The 12,725-nt window shown below is 46.9% G+C and overlaps 1 protein-coding gene across 2 annotated transcripts in view; it reads right to left on the bottom strand.

Moving 5' to 3' along the window:
* Window positions 1-10,869, bottom strand: part of unc5cb (unc-5 netrin receptor Cb) — a 107,933-nt gene extending 97,064 nt beyond the window's left edge. For both annotated transcript variants that reach the window (XM_076164270.1, XM_076164271.1), the window contains exon 1: window positions 10,265-10,869. In XM_076164270.1, coding sequence (XP_076020385.1) covers window positions 10,265-10,382 — 118 coding nt within the window. In that variant the 5' untranslated portion in view covers window positions 10,383-10,869. The remainder of the gene's footprint in view (window positions 1-10,264) is intronic.
* Window positions 10,870-12,725: the final 1,856 nt, after the last annotated feature.

Here is a 12,725-nt window from a genome sequence, read left to right as displayed (position 1 = left end):
AAAGTCAAATTCATCGCTTTGAGAAGTCTTTCAGTGCATCCATGTCCGTTTAAGATCATAGATCTGTTTGTTTTTCGCCATAATCCAATCAAAACTCTGAGAAGTGGCTCTAGGAATCCGAGTCCAGATGCAGCGTTCCGCTCTGTGTAGCCGGCTGAGTGAGGTCAGATAGAGATCGACATGCCTCTGCGAGTGTGTGCGTCCATGCTCGAGCTGCTGGGGAGTGTGTGTGTGTCTGGAGGTTAGACAACAAAAAGGAGAAAATCTTTACGGAGAGAGAGAGAGAGAGAGAGAGAGAGGGAGAGAGCTCCTCTCTATACAAAACAGGGTCAATTCAGACATTTGACCTGGTTCGGGGAAAAAAGCTCCATTTTCCTCTACGTTTCAGGGCAAAATCATCACAACAACATCCATTATTCACCCTCTTCCCACTGTCTGCTTTGCTCCTTAAAAGCAGCCGAGGCACGGTTGCAATCCCTCCCCTCCGCCCCCACTGCGGCGCCTCCTTTGACTCCATTCTTGTATTTCTTGGCATTTGTCGCGAAAAATACATTTCTGCGGCGTATAGGAATATTTCTTGTTACAGGAAATGTATAATTGACTTCTTTATCGCTTTGTGCGTCGCGGCTTTTTGCAGGACAAGCAAGGCGGACGCGTCAAGCTCGTTAATAATTCTGACATTTACAGCGGTGAACTTTGGGAGCCGAGCGGACGGCGTTCGGTCGTTATTGACATTAATAATTCAAAGATCGGGACGAATCAGACAAACTTTTTCTTTTTTCCTCCGGCCATTTTGAACCGCCGCTATTCTGCAGATTTTCTCAGTTTAGGTTTCAAGTTTCCTGACAGATTCACGACAAAAATATACTAGAGCAGAGTTTCGCCGTTTCTCTGTGGCGAGCACACAAACTGTAGCAGCTTTCCGAGTGCTTTACATGCTAAAAGTCATAAAATGAGCCCTTCACGGTGGGGCTTCTGTCTGGGCCCCATTTAAATGAGACCCATTGAGCTTGCCCCAGTTAAACACTGTCTGCCAGTACTCAGGTCGCTGGGGACTGATCGTGGAGATATGACACACACACACACACACACACACACACACACACACACACACACACACACACACACACACACACACACACACACACACACACACACACACACACACACACACACACACACACACACACACACACACACACACACACACGCACACACACACACACACACACACACACAGGCTGTACAAACACAGGAAAGTGCTGACACCCAGCAGCCATCTCGTGTTGCAAACTATTACAGCGCGGAAACGGAGCCCGAAAATGAGGGAAAGGAGGTCAGGCGGTCGGCGTGGTGGGACTGGAAGGTGTTTAGTGGTGTTGATGGCGTAGTTGATTTGGCCGTTCCTTCTCCTTTCTCTTTCTGTTTTCTTCCCGGGCGGCTGTGGGAAGAAAACATTCTTGGGAGATGCCGGTGATGAATTCCAGAGTGTGTGCCGAGACATGTACGGGGTAATTACACGGAAAAGACACACACACAAAAAAAAAAGGGCCATTCATCACTCGCCGTCAAGCATTATTCTAAAGGCGTCTTATTTAAAGCATCTCTGACCTCTCACTTCTCTGCTTCTGTCAATAGGAAGACATTAGAAGGGGGGGGGGGGGGTCGTTGTTGTTGATCGTTGTTGTTGATCACACAGCGCTGCATACAAATTGCAAAGCTTTAATTTAGCACCTCATTTAACATCGGAGAGTAAAAAAACAACAACTTTACACACTGGCGTTCTGACACACATTCAATTCTGCCCCCTGGTAATGGTCTGCTCTGTTTAAAAGTCTGTTTGGCAGCTCGGTAGATAACAGATGGAAGAAAAATGAGGGGAATTATGAGAAAGATTGATTTCCCGGGGATGAATGGTCTGGTATCCGCGCTGATTTATCTGAAGCAGACTTTTCTCGGAGTGTGTTATTATTGAATAAACACACGCGCGCGTACACACAGCCACCATATGCTGGCAAATATGAACATGTGCGCGCCCACACCGTGCACATGCGTCATGCTAAAGAAAGGAAAGGAGACGGAGGTCAGGCTGGAATATTGTACGTAGATGAAAGAGAGAGAGAGAGACGACGCCATTCTTTCTTCTCCTTCTCTTTAAAAGGGTTTGGAGTTCCGTTTGTCTTTGCTTAGATCAAAGTTTAATGAACGAGCGGATGCAAATAATGATCTCTTAATAACGAGCACAGATGTGGTACGGTCAAATAATTAGCTTTTCCTTTTTCAAGCCGTCTCCTCCTCGTCGTGTAAATATATACAAGACATTTATTTCTGCAGAAGAACAAGAGGCAACATTGTCCTTTTAAGCGTCGGCGGCCCCGTCTTTAATGTAAAGCAGAGGCCATAACTTCTCTTGTGGCATCTCAAAGCAGACGGAGGAACGAGACGAAAAGGGAAGGGGGGAGAGGAGAGGAGTTGGGGGGGGGGGGGGGGGGGGGGGCAGATAGAGCCCCTCATTTGAGCCCCATAAAAAACAAGGAGGCACAAACATTTATCTGTGGCGAAGGCTTTCATCAGGTTGCTTTAAGAGCAGAGGAATAACAGAGAGCAAGATGCTGATAAAGTGGAGACAGGAAATGGGGAGCGTGGGTCCTCTAGCTCTCATGTTTCAGCCCGAGGGGGGAGAGGGGGGGCATTGGTCCCATGCTCTCCCCCCCTCCCTCCCGTCTCTCCATTCCGCTGACATACATAGACCACAACCCTGCCCCGCCAGACATTAGTGCAACGTCTGGAAACCGCCACCCCCCTCGACCGCACGGGGACCTGACACATTGGACAGGGGTGACAAAACGAGGCAACTTCGGTATATAAAGCGTTCAAGAGCACGAGCGGGCGTATCACTCTTCTTTTAGGGGGGGATATACAACAAAATAAGCGCAGCAGCCTGGCAAACGACCTATTACACACCAACACTGCTCCTATTCTTCCAGGAGGGGTTTTAGATATTTGCTTTTGTCCCATTCCAACTCGCAGTCTCTCTGAGAGTGAAGAGCACAAGACAGGGCAGCGCCTGGATTAAGGGTTTAGCTCCGTCAATCAGAGTCGGAGCCTACAGCAGCTGCGTTTCCATCCTGAAAGATGCGCCGGGGGAGGGAGGAGGGGGAATCGAGGGGAGACGCCGAAGTTCAGGTGATTTGCCGAAAGCCTCCGTGCTGCTGCGTGTGACTCAGGTGTGATGAGTCACCTCTGAAGCCACCTCGCTCATTACTGCCTCAGTCTGTGCGTCAGCTTTGCTCATCTAAACCCCAGCGTACAGCCTGGATTTGGCATCAAAGGCGAGATGGCGACGTGTCATCTTCCCCGTACTGTTCCTCAACTCTCTCGTCTTTGAAGGCATCACCAGTTTGCTTATTTTGAGAGAAGTGCGCCCTTGACACCTCACTTAGATGCTATGGGATGTGTTCTCATGAGTAAACTAAAAACTGCAATTACAAACTACTATAATTAACACAACAATAACAACAACGTGCTGTTTCTATGGAGATGTGGGGCGACACATGCATCCTGCGTCACTTCGGTGTATGAATGTTTTCGCGGCTAAACATTGTTTGGAGACCACACACACACACACACACACACACACACACACACACACACACACACACACACACACACACACACACACACACACACACACACACACACACACACACACACACACACACACACACACACACACACACACACACACACACACACACACACACACACACACACGTTTCCCCTTTGTGATAGATCTTGTAGACTGTGACCCCCTATCGCAAAATCCCAATGACAGAAATGTGGCGTATTGTGAAAAACACGGCGATCTGTCGGAGCCAAGCCTCTAATGAGCCCACACACAACCGACAAAACCAGCTTAGTTCCACCGCCTCCAAACTGTTTTCACAGATGCGCTTTGTCGGGGTCCTGTTGTGGGATCGGAGCGTCTTTCATGAAGGCCCGGGCTGCCGAGCGGTGATCTATCCGGGCTGCCTTTGCGCTCCGTGCTGGCTCGGGGAACAGGGACTGCAGGGAGCGCTGTTAAAGGACATTAGGGAAATAACGCTTCGCACTGACGAGGCCTTTTACTATTCATCAGCAGTTTGAGCCTTTTTATAGTGTTTGCATGCATACAGAAGAGTGCCAGAGATCCAGCAGCATCTCCTTTCCTCCAGCCTATTTTTGTAGCTCAATCCTTCTTGTTAGGTAGAACACAGATACAGATCTACAGCGTGATGATTATATGCTCAAGAACAAATATAAACACAAGCAGATGAGTTGACGCCTGTCACCAATTACACGCCGACTACCAATGTGGGGATTCTCTCCGCCCTATATCATTTCCTCAGCCATACTCCGTCTAAGTTATTTACCTGCATTTACAATGGCCTGCCCTCGGCTAATCTCATGTTAGGAACACAAAAATGCAGGAGGACATTAGTGGTTGAGCACCGGAGGGCGGCCATGAAGCCATGATGCCAAATTAAAGGGCAGCGGTGGAGTGTGTACTTATGCTCACTCATGATGTGCTCTGTCAGCCCCGTTGCTTATAATGGCATGAGAAGGGCCACTTAACTGGTAATCATTCCTCTCTCCCCTACTCGCCCGCTCGCTCTCTCCCCCTTTGGCTCCCCCTTCCACTCTATCACCCCTCCACGCCCCCCACCCCCGACCCCTATTCACTGTCTGTCGGGCTATGATCTCTAATCATAAATGAACTGTAGATCAAGAGCAGGGACAGTGGTACGCGCACACACACACACACACACACACACACACACACACACACACACACACACACACACACACACACACACACACACACACACACACACACACACACACACACACACACACACACACACACACACACACACACACACACACACACACACACACACACACACACACACACACACACACACACACACACACACACACACACACTCCCCTTGGCTTCGATCCTGTAATCGCACTCGCTCTTGGCTGCTAAGAGGCCAACAAGCCTTTGAATGAGAAATTACACCTAATGCACCAGTCATCTCTAACTTTGAAGAGCCCTTTTCAGACAGAGGCCGGGGAGGGGAGGGGGGGCAGGTAGAAAACGAGGTCATCGCATCCGCCATCATCTTTGCCATCATTATGTCCCATCTCATCCAGTAGGCCTGAACGCCACATCTTTTAGTATAATTATTCTCATTTGGTGTCGCCTGCGTTTGCCACAGTGTGTGACGCGGGACACTCTGGGTGCACTTTGGTTAAAAACCTCCCAACTCTTGCGCGCGCCGTCTGTGTGGTGCTGCTGTATATATGTGTGTGTGTGTGTGTGTGTGTGTGTGTGTGTGTGTGTCGCAGACGCGTGGACACGCAGGTCAGCCATTCTGGCACAGGCCCGCTTGTCAAGTGCTGCTACTTGTGCTGAGCTCTGCTAATGGACTGCTAATAGAAGTGAATGTCGCACGGTGAAGCTCCCCTGTAGTTGAGAGTGTCACACAGCGTGATTAATGACACTCTCCTCTCCTGTCTGTCCCCCGTCCTCTCGCTCCTCTCACCCTCTTCCACTTCTCGCCCATCACTACTCTTTCTGTCCCATTTGCCTCCATTGTGTCCTTGCGACCGCCCTCTTCTCAAACATACCATTTCTCCTCTCTCTTCCTCTGCCTCGCAGGGAAAAAAGGAGGAGGCGGCAGCAGCGGCGGTTAGCACACAGGAATTTGAAGATCTTCATTATATTCCCCGATAGTCCGGTCAGGTTTGTTTGCGCTGCCTCAAGTCTCAAAGAGCTTCTTAGTGCCCGCAAAATGAAAATAAATAACAATAAACCAACCCAGGACATCGGATGAAGACTAAGAAAGCAACAGGAACCTCTTATGGAATAGAGACGGGATGTGGCAAGAGGTGGAAGAAGTACACAAATCTTATAATGGGGAAATACTCTATCGCAACTTCGGTCCAAAGTACCAAAAGAGTCGCTGCAAACTCATTTCCTTTCTGAAAACCCATGAGATAAATGTTTCCGTAGGATAAACAAGGCGCAGACATAATGTTTCAACTTGACAACTGCAATATTTTATGACTTTACATCGTGGGGGAATGTTAACTCTGAAAATTGCTCACTAAATATGTCAGATGTAGCTGTAGAGGACAGACTGCAGTATTCCCCTGTGGTCTGCAGCGGAGTCACAGTGAAACAAGGGAACTTAAAATGAAATTATTCCAAGTTAAAGGAGTAGCTCCAAATTGTACTTTTGTATACGTTGGGAGTCTGGGGGCCCCTAAGAGACGTATCCCCTTACCGGGCAAGGGCAGCCAGCGTATAGACTGACTAAACACGCGCTCATTACTCGTCACGTTAACTCCTCGTACACGTATGCGAGACGGCTTCCACGTGGAGTCGGTGGAAATCGGGAAGAAGGTTTTTTAAGATTGTTTCAGGAGACTGGGAACACACTTGGGGAACTATTTATGTTTTCGGGCCCCACAGTACCCTCTGGTGGATCCAGTATTTAGAGTGGCGTTAAGTACACAAGGGAGTATGTAAGCAAAACTGCCCAAAGCAGCTGCTGGGCGACTAAATATATGATTCAGTGCAAACCCGTGCTCTACAGCACAGTGTGAGTGTTGGCTCCTGCCAGCGCAGCAGAACACGCTCGGATCCGTCAGATAAATGCAGAACTGTTCCCGACCCAAAAATAACCTTGTGTGTACCGTCTTATTTTTCGCCCCGCTGCTAAGAATACTGTGTGACATCAGGTGGAGCTCGGACGCAAACTCAGCATCCCGGTTTTCACAGTAATTATCGCTCAGCGCCCGGCAGCTCGGCGAGCAAACAGCGCGCACCTCTGACCCAGCACTCCTCTGTCTGACCATACTGTACACACTGTTTACGCTGCCCTCTCCCTTCACCTGTGTGCGCCCCCAGTGTGTTGCTGAATCTTTAGTACTTCAATGACATAAATTACTTGGAGGTAAGCGTGTCACATTGCCAGTGTTGCAGTCAAAGGCAAAGGAGGGAGGGAGGGGGGCGGGTTGGGGCGTCCTACGGTGTAATTCACAATGTGCTCATTGTGCATACAGGCGCTGTTTATGGAATGACCGCAGTGGCTGTAATCTTAGTGGCCCCCAGAGGAGTCGGCTGTCAGGCTGTGGGGACGCCTGCTCTGGGAATAATGAGGGAAATAACATATTTACCCGCCTTTTTAAAACCGCAGTTCAGATCGGTCAGGACAAGCATGAACACTATTTTTCTTTTTCTTTTTTACACGGCATTGGGGAAAACAGCAAAGTCATACGGGGCAATATTTGTATACGTTGACGTCCTTTAACTTTCCCCCCTCCATAAACAGGCCTCAGAGGACACATCGTCACTGAGCGGCGAGGGGGCAGAGACAGGAGCCGGGCCAGAGGGAGAAATATAAGGGAAAACATTGTGGAAAAAGTGAACTAATCCCAGGAAGGCCCGCACCCTGGGCCGCGCCACCCTGTGTATCACACCCAGGGTAATCACAGCAGAGCACAGTGAAATGTCAGTGTAAAGGTTCCTTATAGGTACATTAAAGAAAACATTAAAAACATACATATCCTGCTTCCTTTTACAATACATTTGTCATACAAAGCTTGATTGTTCCGTATAAAACCCTCCCTTAAACCAGTTTCATCTTTTTGCGGCAACGTTCCCCTGAGGCGGCTTTAACATGTGAAATCAATAAGGGCTGCAGCTTTGTTGTGGACTCGCTGGTCAGTCTGTTTCATGGGTAAAGAATGCATTAAAAAAGACTTTGTTCTTTCAGATCTAACCATCTGAACTGCTCTCCCCTCAAAAAAAGGGAACACAGTGGGAAACGCAGCTCTTGTGCTTTTTCATGTGTCATTTTGGACGTGTTCCATGTTCCCATAACCACTGGACATCCTCCATCAACATTTAAATCCACACACAGACACGGATGGTGCACACACACATACACACACACACACACACACTGTGCAGCTCTGCCGCTGTGCTGCAGGGATCAGGATCAAGGGTTTCTAACTTTCTTACAGCGTTGGGCTTATATCTCTCTGAACCCGTCGTCTCCTTTGTCAAGAGTTCAGCAGGTTAATGAGCTCTCTCAAATCTCCAACACTTGCTGGCTTTTAGAGCAAAAGCCAGGCAGAGTTCATGAAAGGAAACGGCAGAAGAAAGGGGAAAAAGCAAAGTGGCGATATTGAAACGGCCCTAAAATAAGGAAATAAGCACAAAAAGGGAAAAGAGGGCGTCATGGTAAGTGAGCCACCTTCATCACCAGTAGTTTGACAGTGAGGATGTAACTCTCCAGTGATGTGGAAATGTGTAGAGCTCATCAAAGCCCCAAAATAGCACGCCCATTAATTAGTCTCAAACAATGTTCTCCTGGTGTATCGACTACTTAATGGACAGAGAAGGACCTCGTTCGTATTCCCATCCAGTCAATGACACGGGCCTCTCTGGGGCTCTGGAATGGGTATTATGTCATCTCACCCTGCCCTTCAGAAATAGGACCTGCGCTGTTTTTCCTCGTCTTCTCCTCTCTTCTTCGCTGCGCTCATTAACTATGCAAGAGGGGGGATGAAGGGTCGGAGTAGCTTGATAGGGCCGCTGACAGATCTTTGTCCCTGTCCTGTTTTAAATCATGTAGCTGCCGGACCCTCGATCTGGACCCCAGTGGGCGAACAAAGCCTTAACTTCCGAGCAAATTGTTGACTGGAAAAGCATTCTTCTTCTTCCCGTCCTCTGGAAAGAACAAATGTTCTCATCTTACACCATCTCATCCTTTTGGGCTCGGTTCACTCCGGAAATTTTAATACAATCACGCACAGAAGAGCAGGAAAACTACTGAGGCAACCCACACACACACGCACGCACCCCACACACACACACACACACTAGCATGCAGAGTCTCCTACAGATGGGTTTCTACCTCCCTTGGTTTGACAGACAATCCACCTCAGCAGAGAGCAGATTAAGTAAATGGCTTCAGGTGTTGCGGCATTATCTCAACGCTTTTCATAAGTGACAGCTACTACAGCTTACAGAAAACATCTTTCAACACACACCTGCGCTCTGACACACACACACACCGAACCCACACAAGGGGATCAAATATGGATTAGTGACTGAAAATAATAATAAGCTATAAAGCTGTTCGTGTTGGGGTATATATTTCAAAAAAAAAATCATCCGTCATTCCTGTAAACAAACGTCAGGAGATCATTTCTAGCTTTAATAGCCGTCACGTGCCTTTGCTGGATTTGAACACCAGTCATCATAAGCCAAAATGAGCCGTCGTGCACTCGTTTCCGATATGACACAGCTCAGTGGAGTGAAACTGGAAAATCAAATCATATAAATGCTGAAATGTTGTTAAAACCCTTAAAAAGGAGCAGCTCAGCGGATGTGAACACAGCACTCATCCTCGCATCTAAAAGCTTTGAGATGTGAGACTAAAGTACAGTGTTACACAGCAATCTGCATGTACAACATCACACTCGGTCAATAACAATCACAGCCAGTCTAAGGGCCTGTGTTATACTTTAACCATTTGGCTGTGAGTCATTGCACTAACAACCTTCTCTCTTTTTTTGATAATTTCTCCTGTTTTTCATAAGCAGATATCATCTTGTGCAATATGTGTTCAAACCAATTACAGAAAATATGGAGCAGAAGGATAAATGTGGCTTAGATTTCATAGGAACCATATCTGTTCTGCAGCATATGCTTCTTGATTTCACGGTTTCAACAAAACGGGATGCGACTGTTTCTATTCACAAATATGCCATTTGCAGTTTAAACAACTTTTCACTATGAAATAAACATCTGTCTGGCTCATACTGCATTAAAATGTATGAAGCAGAATATAACATACTCTTTATTCAAGTAAAGCCCATGAGTGTGTGTTTTAAGCACTTCTTGTATGCCCAAGTGAGTCATTTAGCACTACATAAGATGGTAAAGTCTCATTTTATTTACCTCTCACTTCATCACAACCAGCAGTGATTAAATCGTTACCTGCAGTTTATCATTAAGTTAAAAATCAATAGGTTGACGTCTTAATGTATATCTCCGTAGAACTTTAGTGTGAGTTTATCTGGAATATGCAGTTTTAAAAAGGCCAAATTATTCCAAAGCTTAATGCGCCACATGCAGGAGTTTACCGAACTTTAAAGTTTAATTTACACATTTACAAAAATAACTCTTTTGAAGTTTTACCTTGAGTCACTCCGACGTCCACCAGCAGAACGAGCAGCAGCCAGGACACGATCCGCATCTCGGGTGAGGACCTGGACCTTCTTCCTCCCTCTCGGTCTGTCTGGGCTCCGCACCCCATGATCAGGAGTCAAAACCCCGCGCGTGGAGGGAAGCAAGTCCGGCTGGCTGGCTGGCTGGCTGGCTGGCTGGCTGCGTGGAAGTCACGCTCGGGTGAGATGAATTTACTTGCGTTTGTTGTGCGCTGCGGTCCGAAATATCAACAAATTAAAATTAAAAAAAACCCGGCGCACACGACAAGGCTCAGCAGCGAGTAAATCCAGGTGTGTGTGCCTCCTAAAGAGATTCACAAACAGTTTGAGGAAAGAGCGGCGGCTGCATCTCCCTCCGTCGCGGGAGAAGGTCGCGTTAAATTCGGTCTCCGTCTGTGTCTCCCCGCAAAGGTGCGCGCGTCTCGCCAAGAGGTGTGTGTGGACGTCTAGGAGGCAACAAATTCATGCTCCGTTTTATTCCCCGCACCTTGTTCAAAGTCCCTCCGGTGAGTCCGTCTCTTGTCGCGGCTTTCTGGAGAGCTCGACGGGTCCCGGTGTGTATGCGTGCGTGCGTGCGCCGCGCCTCGCGCTGAACTGACGGGAGCGGAGCGGGGACGGGGTCGCTCTCTGCGGGGCTACCTGCTCCGCCAGCCAATCAGAGAGCTCCGACGAGGGCGGCTGCGCTCCGGCAAAACCCGGGCCGGATGCGACGGTACAAGGAACGGATGGCGCTTGTCAAAGTGTGCGTGATTGATGGAAGCCTTGAGCCGAACGTACGTAACAATCATTAGAGCCAGTGGAGCCTGCAGCACTAAAGGGGCCCCAAGTGATGTTACAGCAGCGTGTACGTTCAATGAAACTAATCCACAGCAGTATTCACTTTATACTCATTTACACAAAGGTGGAAGTACTCATATTATTTACTTCAAGTGTCACAGTGAGATAAACCAATACTAGAGACTTCCACCTGTCATATTGAAACTTTGGTGCTGTATTCGGATGGAAGCTAACAATGTTTTGACAGATTTTGTGGCTTTTGTTTGAAGAATTACTTAAATACATAGTACATAGTAACCCTACAAGAAATACATGTGCTCAAATAGGAAAATAATAAGTATTTCTTATGAAATGAGTCAAATGAGTCCTTGGCAGAGTGATGGAAAATTTCTAGGCAGATAATGAATTCTTTCAAATTCTAGTCAGGTCAAAAGTTCCTTTGTGGGGCGTGAAATCCAGTTAGTTACAACATTTTCATGTCAATGAGCTGAAACAAGGACGTTTTCTTTTGAAAGTTAAGAATATTTTGGGAAAAATAAACAACTGCCATGTTGATCTGAATTTTGAATACAAATTCTGAATCTGCAGAGTACAACTACAACTACAGCATAATGTCCCAAAGTAAAGAACAAGTAGCTCAGAATTGCACATAAACAAAGGCACAAAGTTCAGCAGGCTATTAAGAATCAAAGGAGTGTGCCTGACTCGTATACAACCAATTTAACCTGTTGTATTCTTGTCACATAGTTAACTGATTGTTTATTTTTGACCCCCAAATGCATCAATTAATTTGATTTGTTCTATTCTGATGCTATAAATCATCATTAATTTGGAACAGGCGCTACAAGAGAAAGACCTAATTTATTTGACTGTGTCCTGCACCTGCTCTGGGTTCAGCCACGCCAATAGTTTTTTACAAGTGGTACGATCTAATTAGATCAGGCTAGCATGGGGCGTTACAAAACCTGATCGATAATGACCTCGCAGACAGACTCACACACACATACAGCCTTTAGCTTGCAGAGGGAAATTTGTTTCACATTATTGCTGATAAAAGACTGATGAGTAATTACATATGCATGACAGATGTCTCGGAAATACCCCCGACAGTTCATGATTAATGTGAAATGTGAGCTTGACAGTATCTCAACACCAAACTGAAATATGATGACTTTAAAATATGAATCTAATTTGAGGAGCACCACCATTCTCACCCCCTCCATCATCACTTTCTCAGGTACAGTGATGTCAGTGGGCAGCTGTCATGCTCCTGGCATTTCAATTTCAGTTAGGAAATGGTGGAAATTGCTTTTTTTTTTTTCAAACTCTTATAGGTTGGGAGCGAAAAACCGTGGTTTGGGTCTCCAAATAATGCACTTTATTTATAGGCTAATGAGGCAGGAGCTGCTTTTGCCATTTCACAGACGCATCTGATTCAACAAGGTGCTGCAAAGGCTCCACAGGGATGTGTGTCCAAAGCAACACGTTTATGCTGCCATCAACACATTCCGCATCCTTAGATATATGAAGAGTTCACAAAGAGCTTAAGTCTCTGTCATATTCTTGCAACCCATTTGTGCCAAGAGTACAGAGTGGTCGAGAAGGGAAAACTCTAGCCCTATCATCACTGCGTCTCATTACAAACCAGGATTTGT

This window comes from Genypterus blacodes, unplaced genomic scaffold (genome assembly GCF_046128005.1).
Source record: "Genypterus blacodes isolate CSIRO-AG114 ecotype Tasmania unplaced genomic scaffold, CSIRO-AGI_Gbla_v1 ptg000133l_1, whole genome shotgun sequence".
Classification (NCBI taxonomy): Eukaryota; Metazoa; Chordata; class Actinopteri; order Ophidiiformes; family Ophidiidae; genus Genypterus; species Genypterus blacodes.
This window is presented reverse-complemented; position numbering and strand designations above follow the sequence as displayed.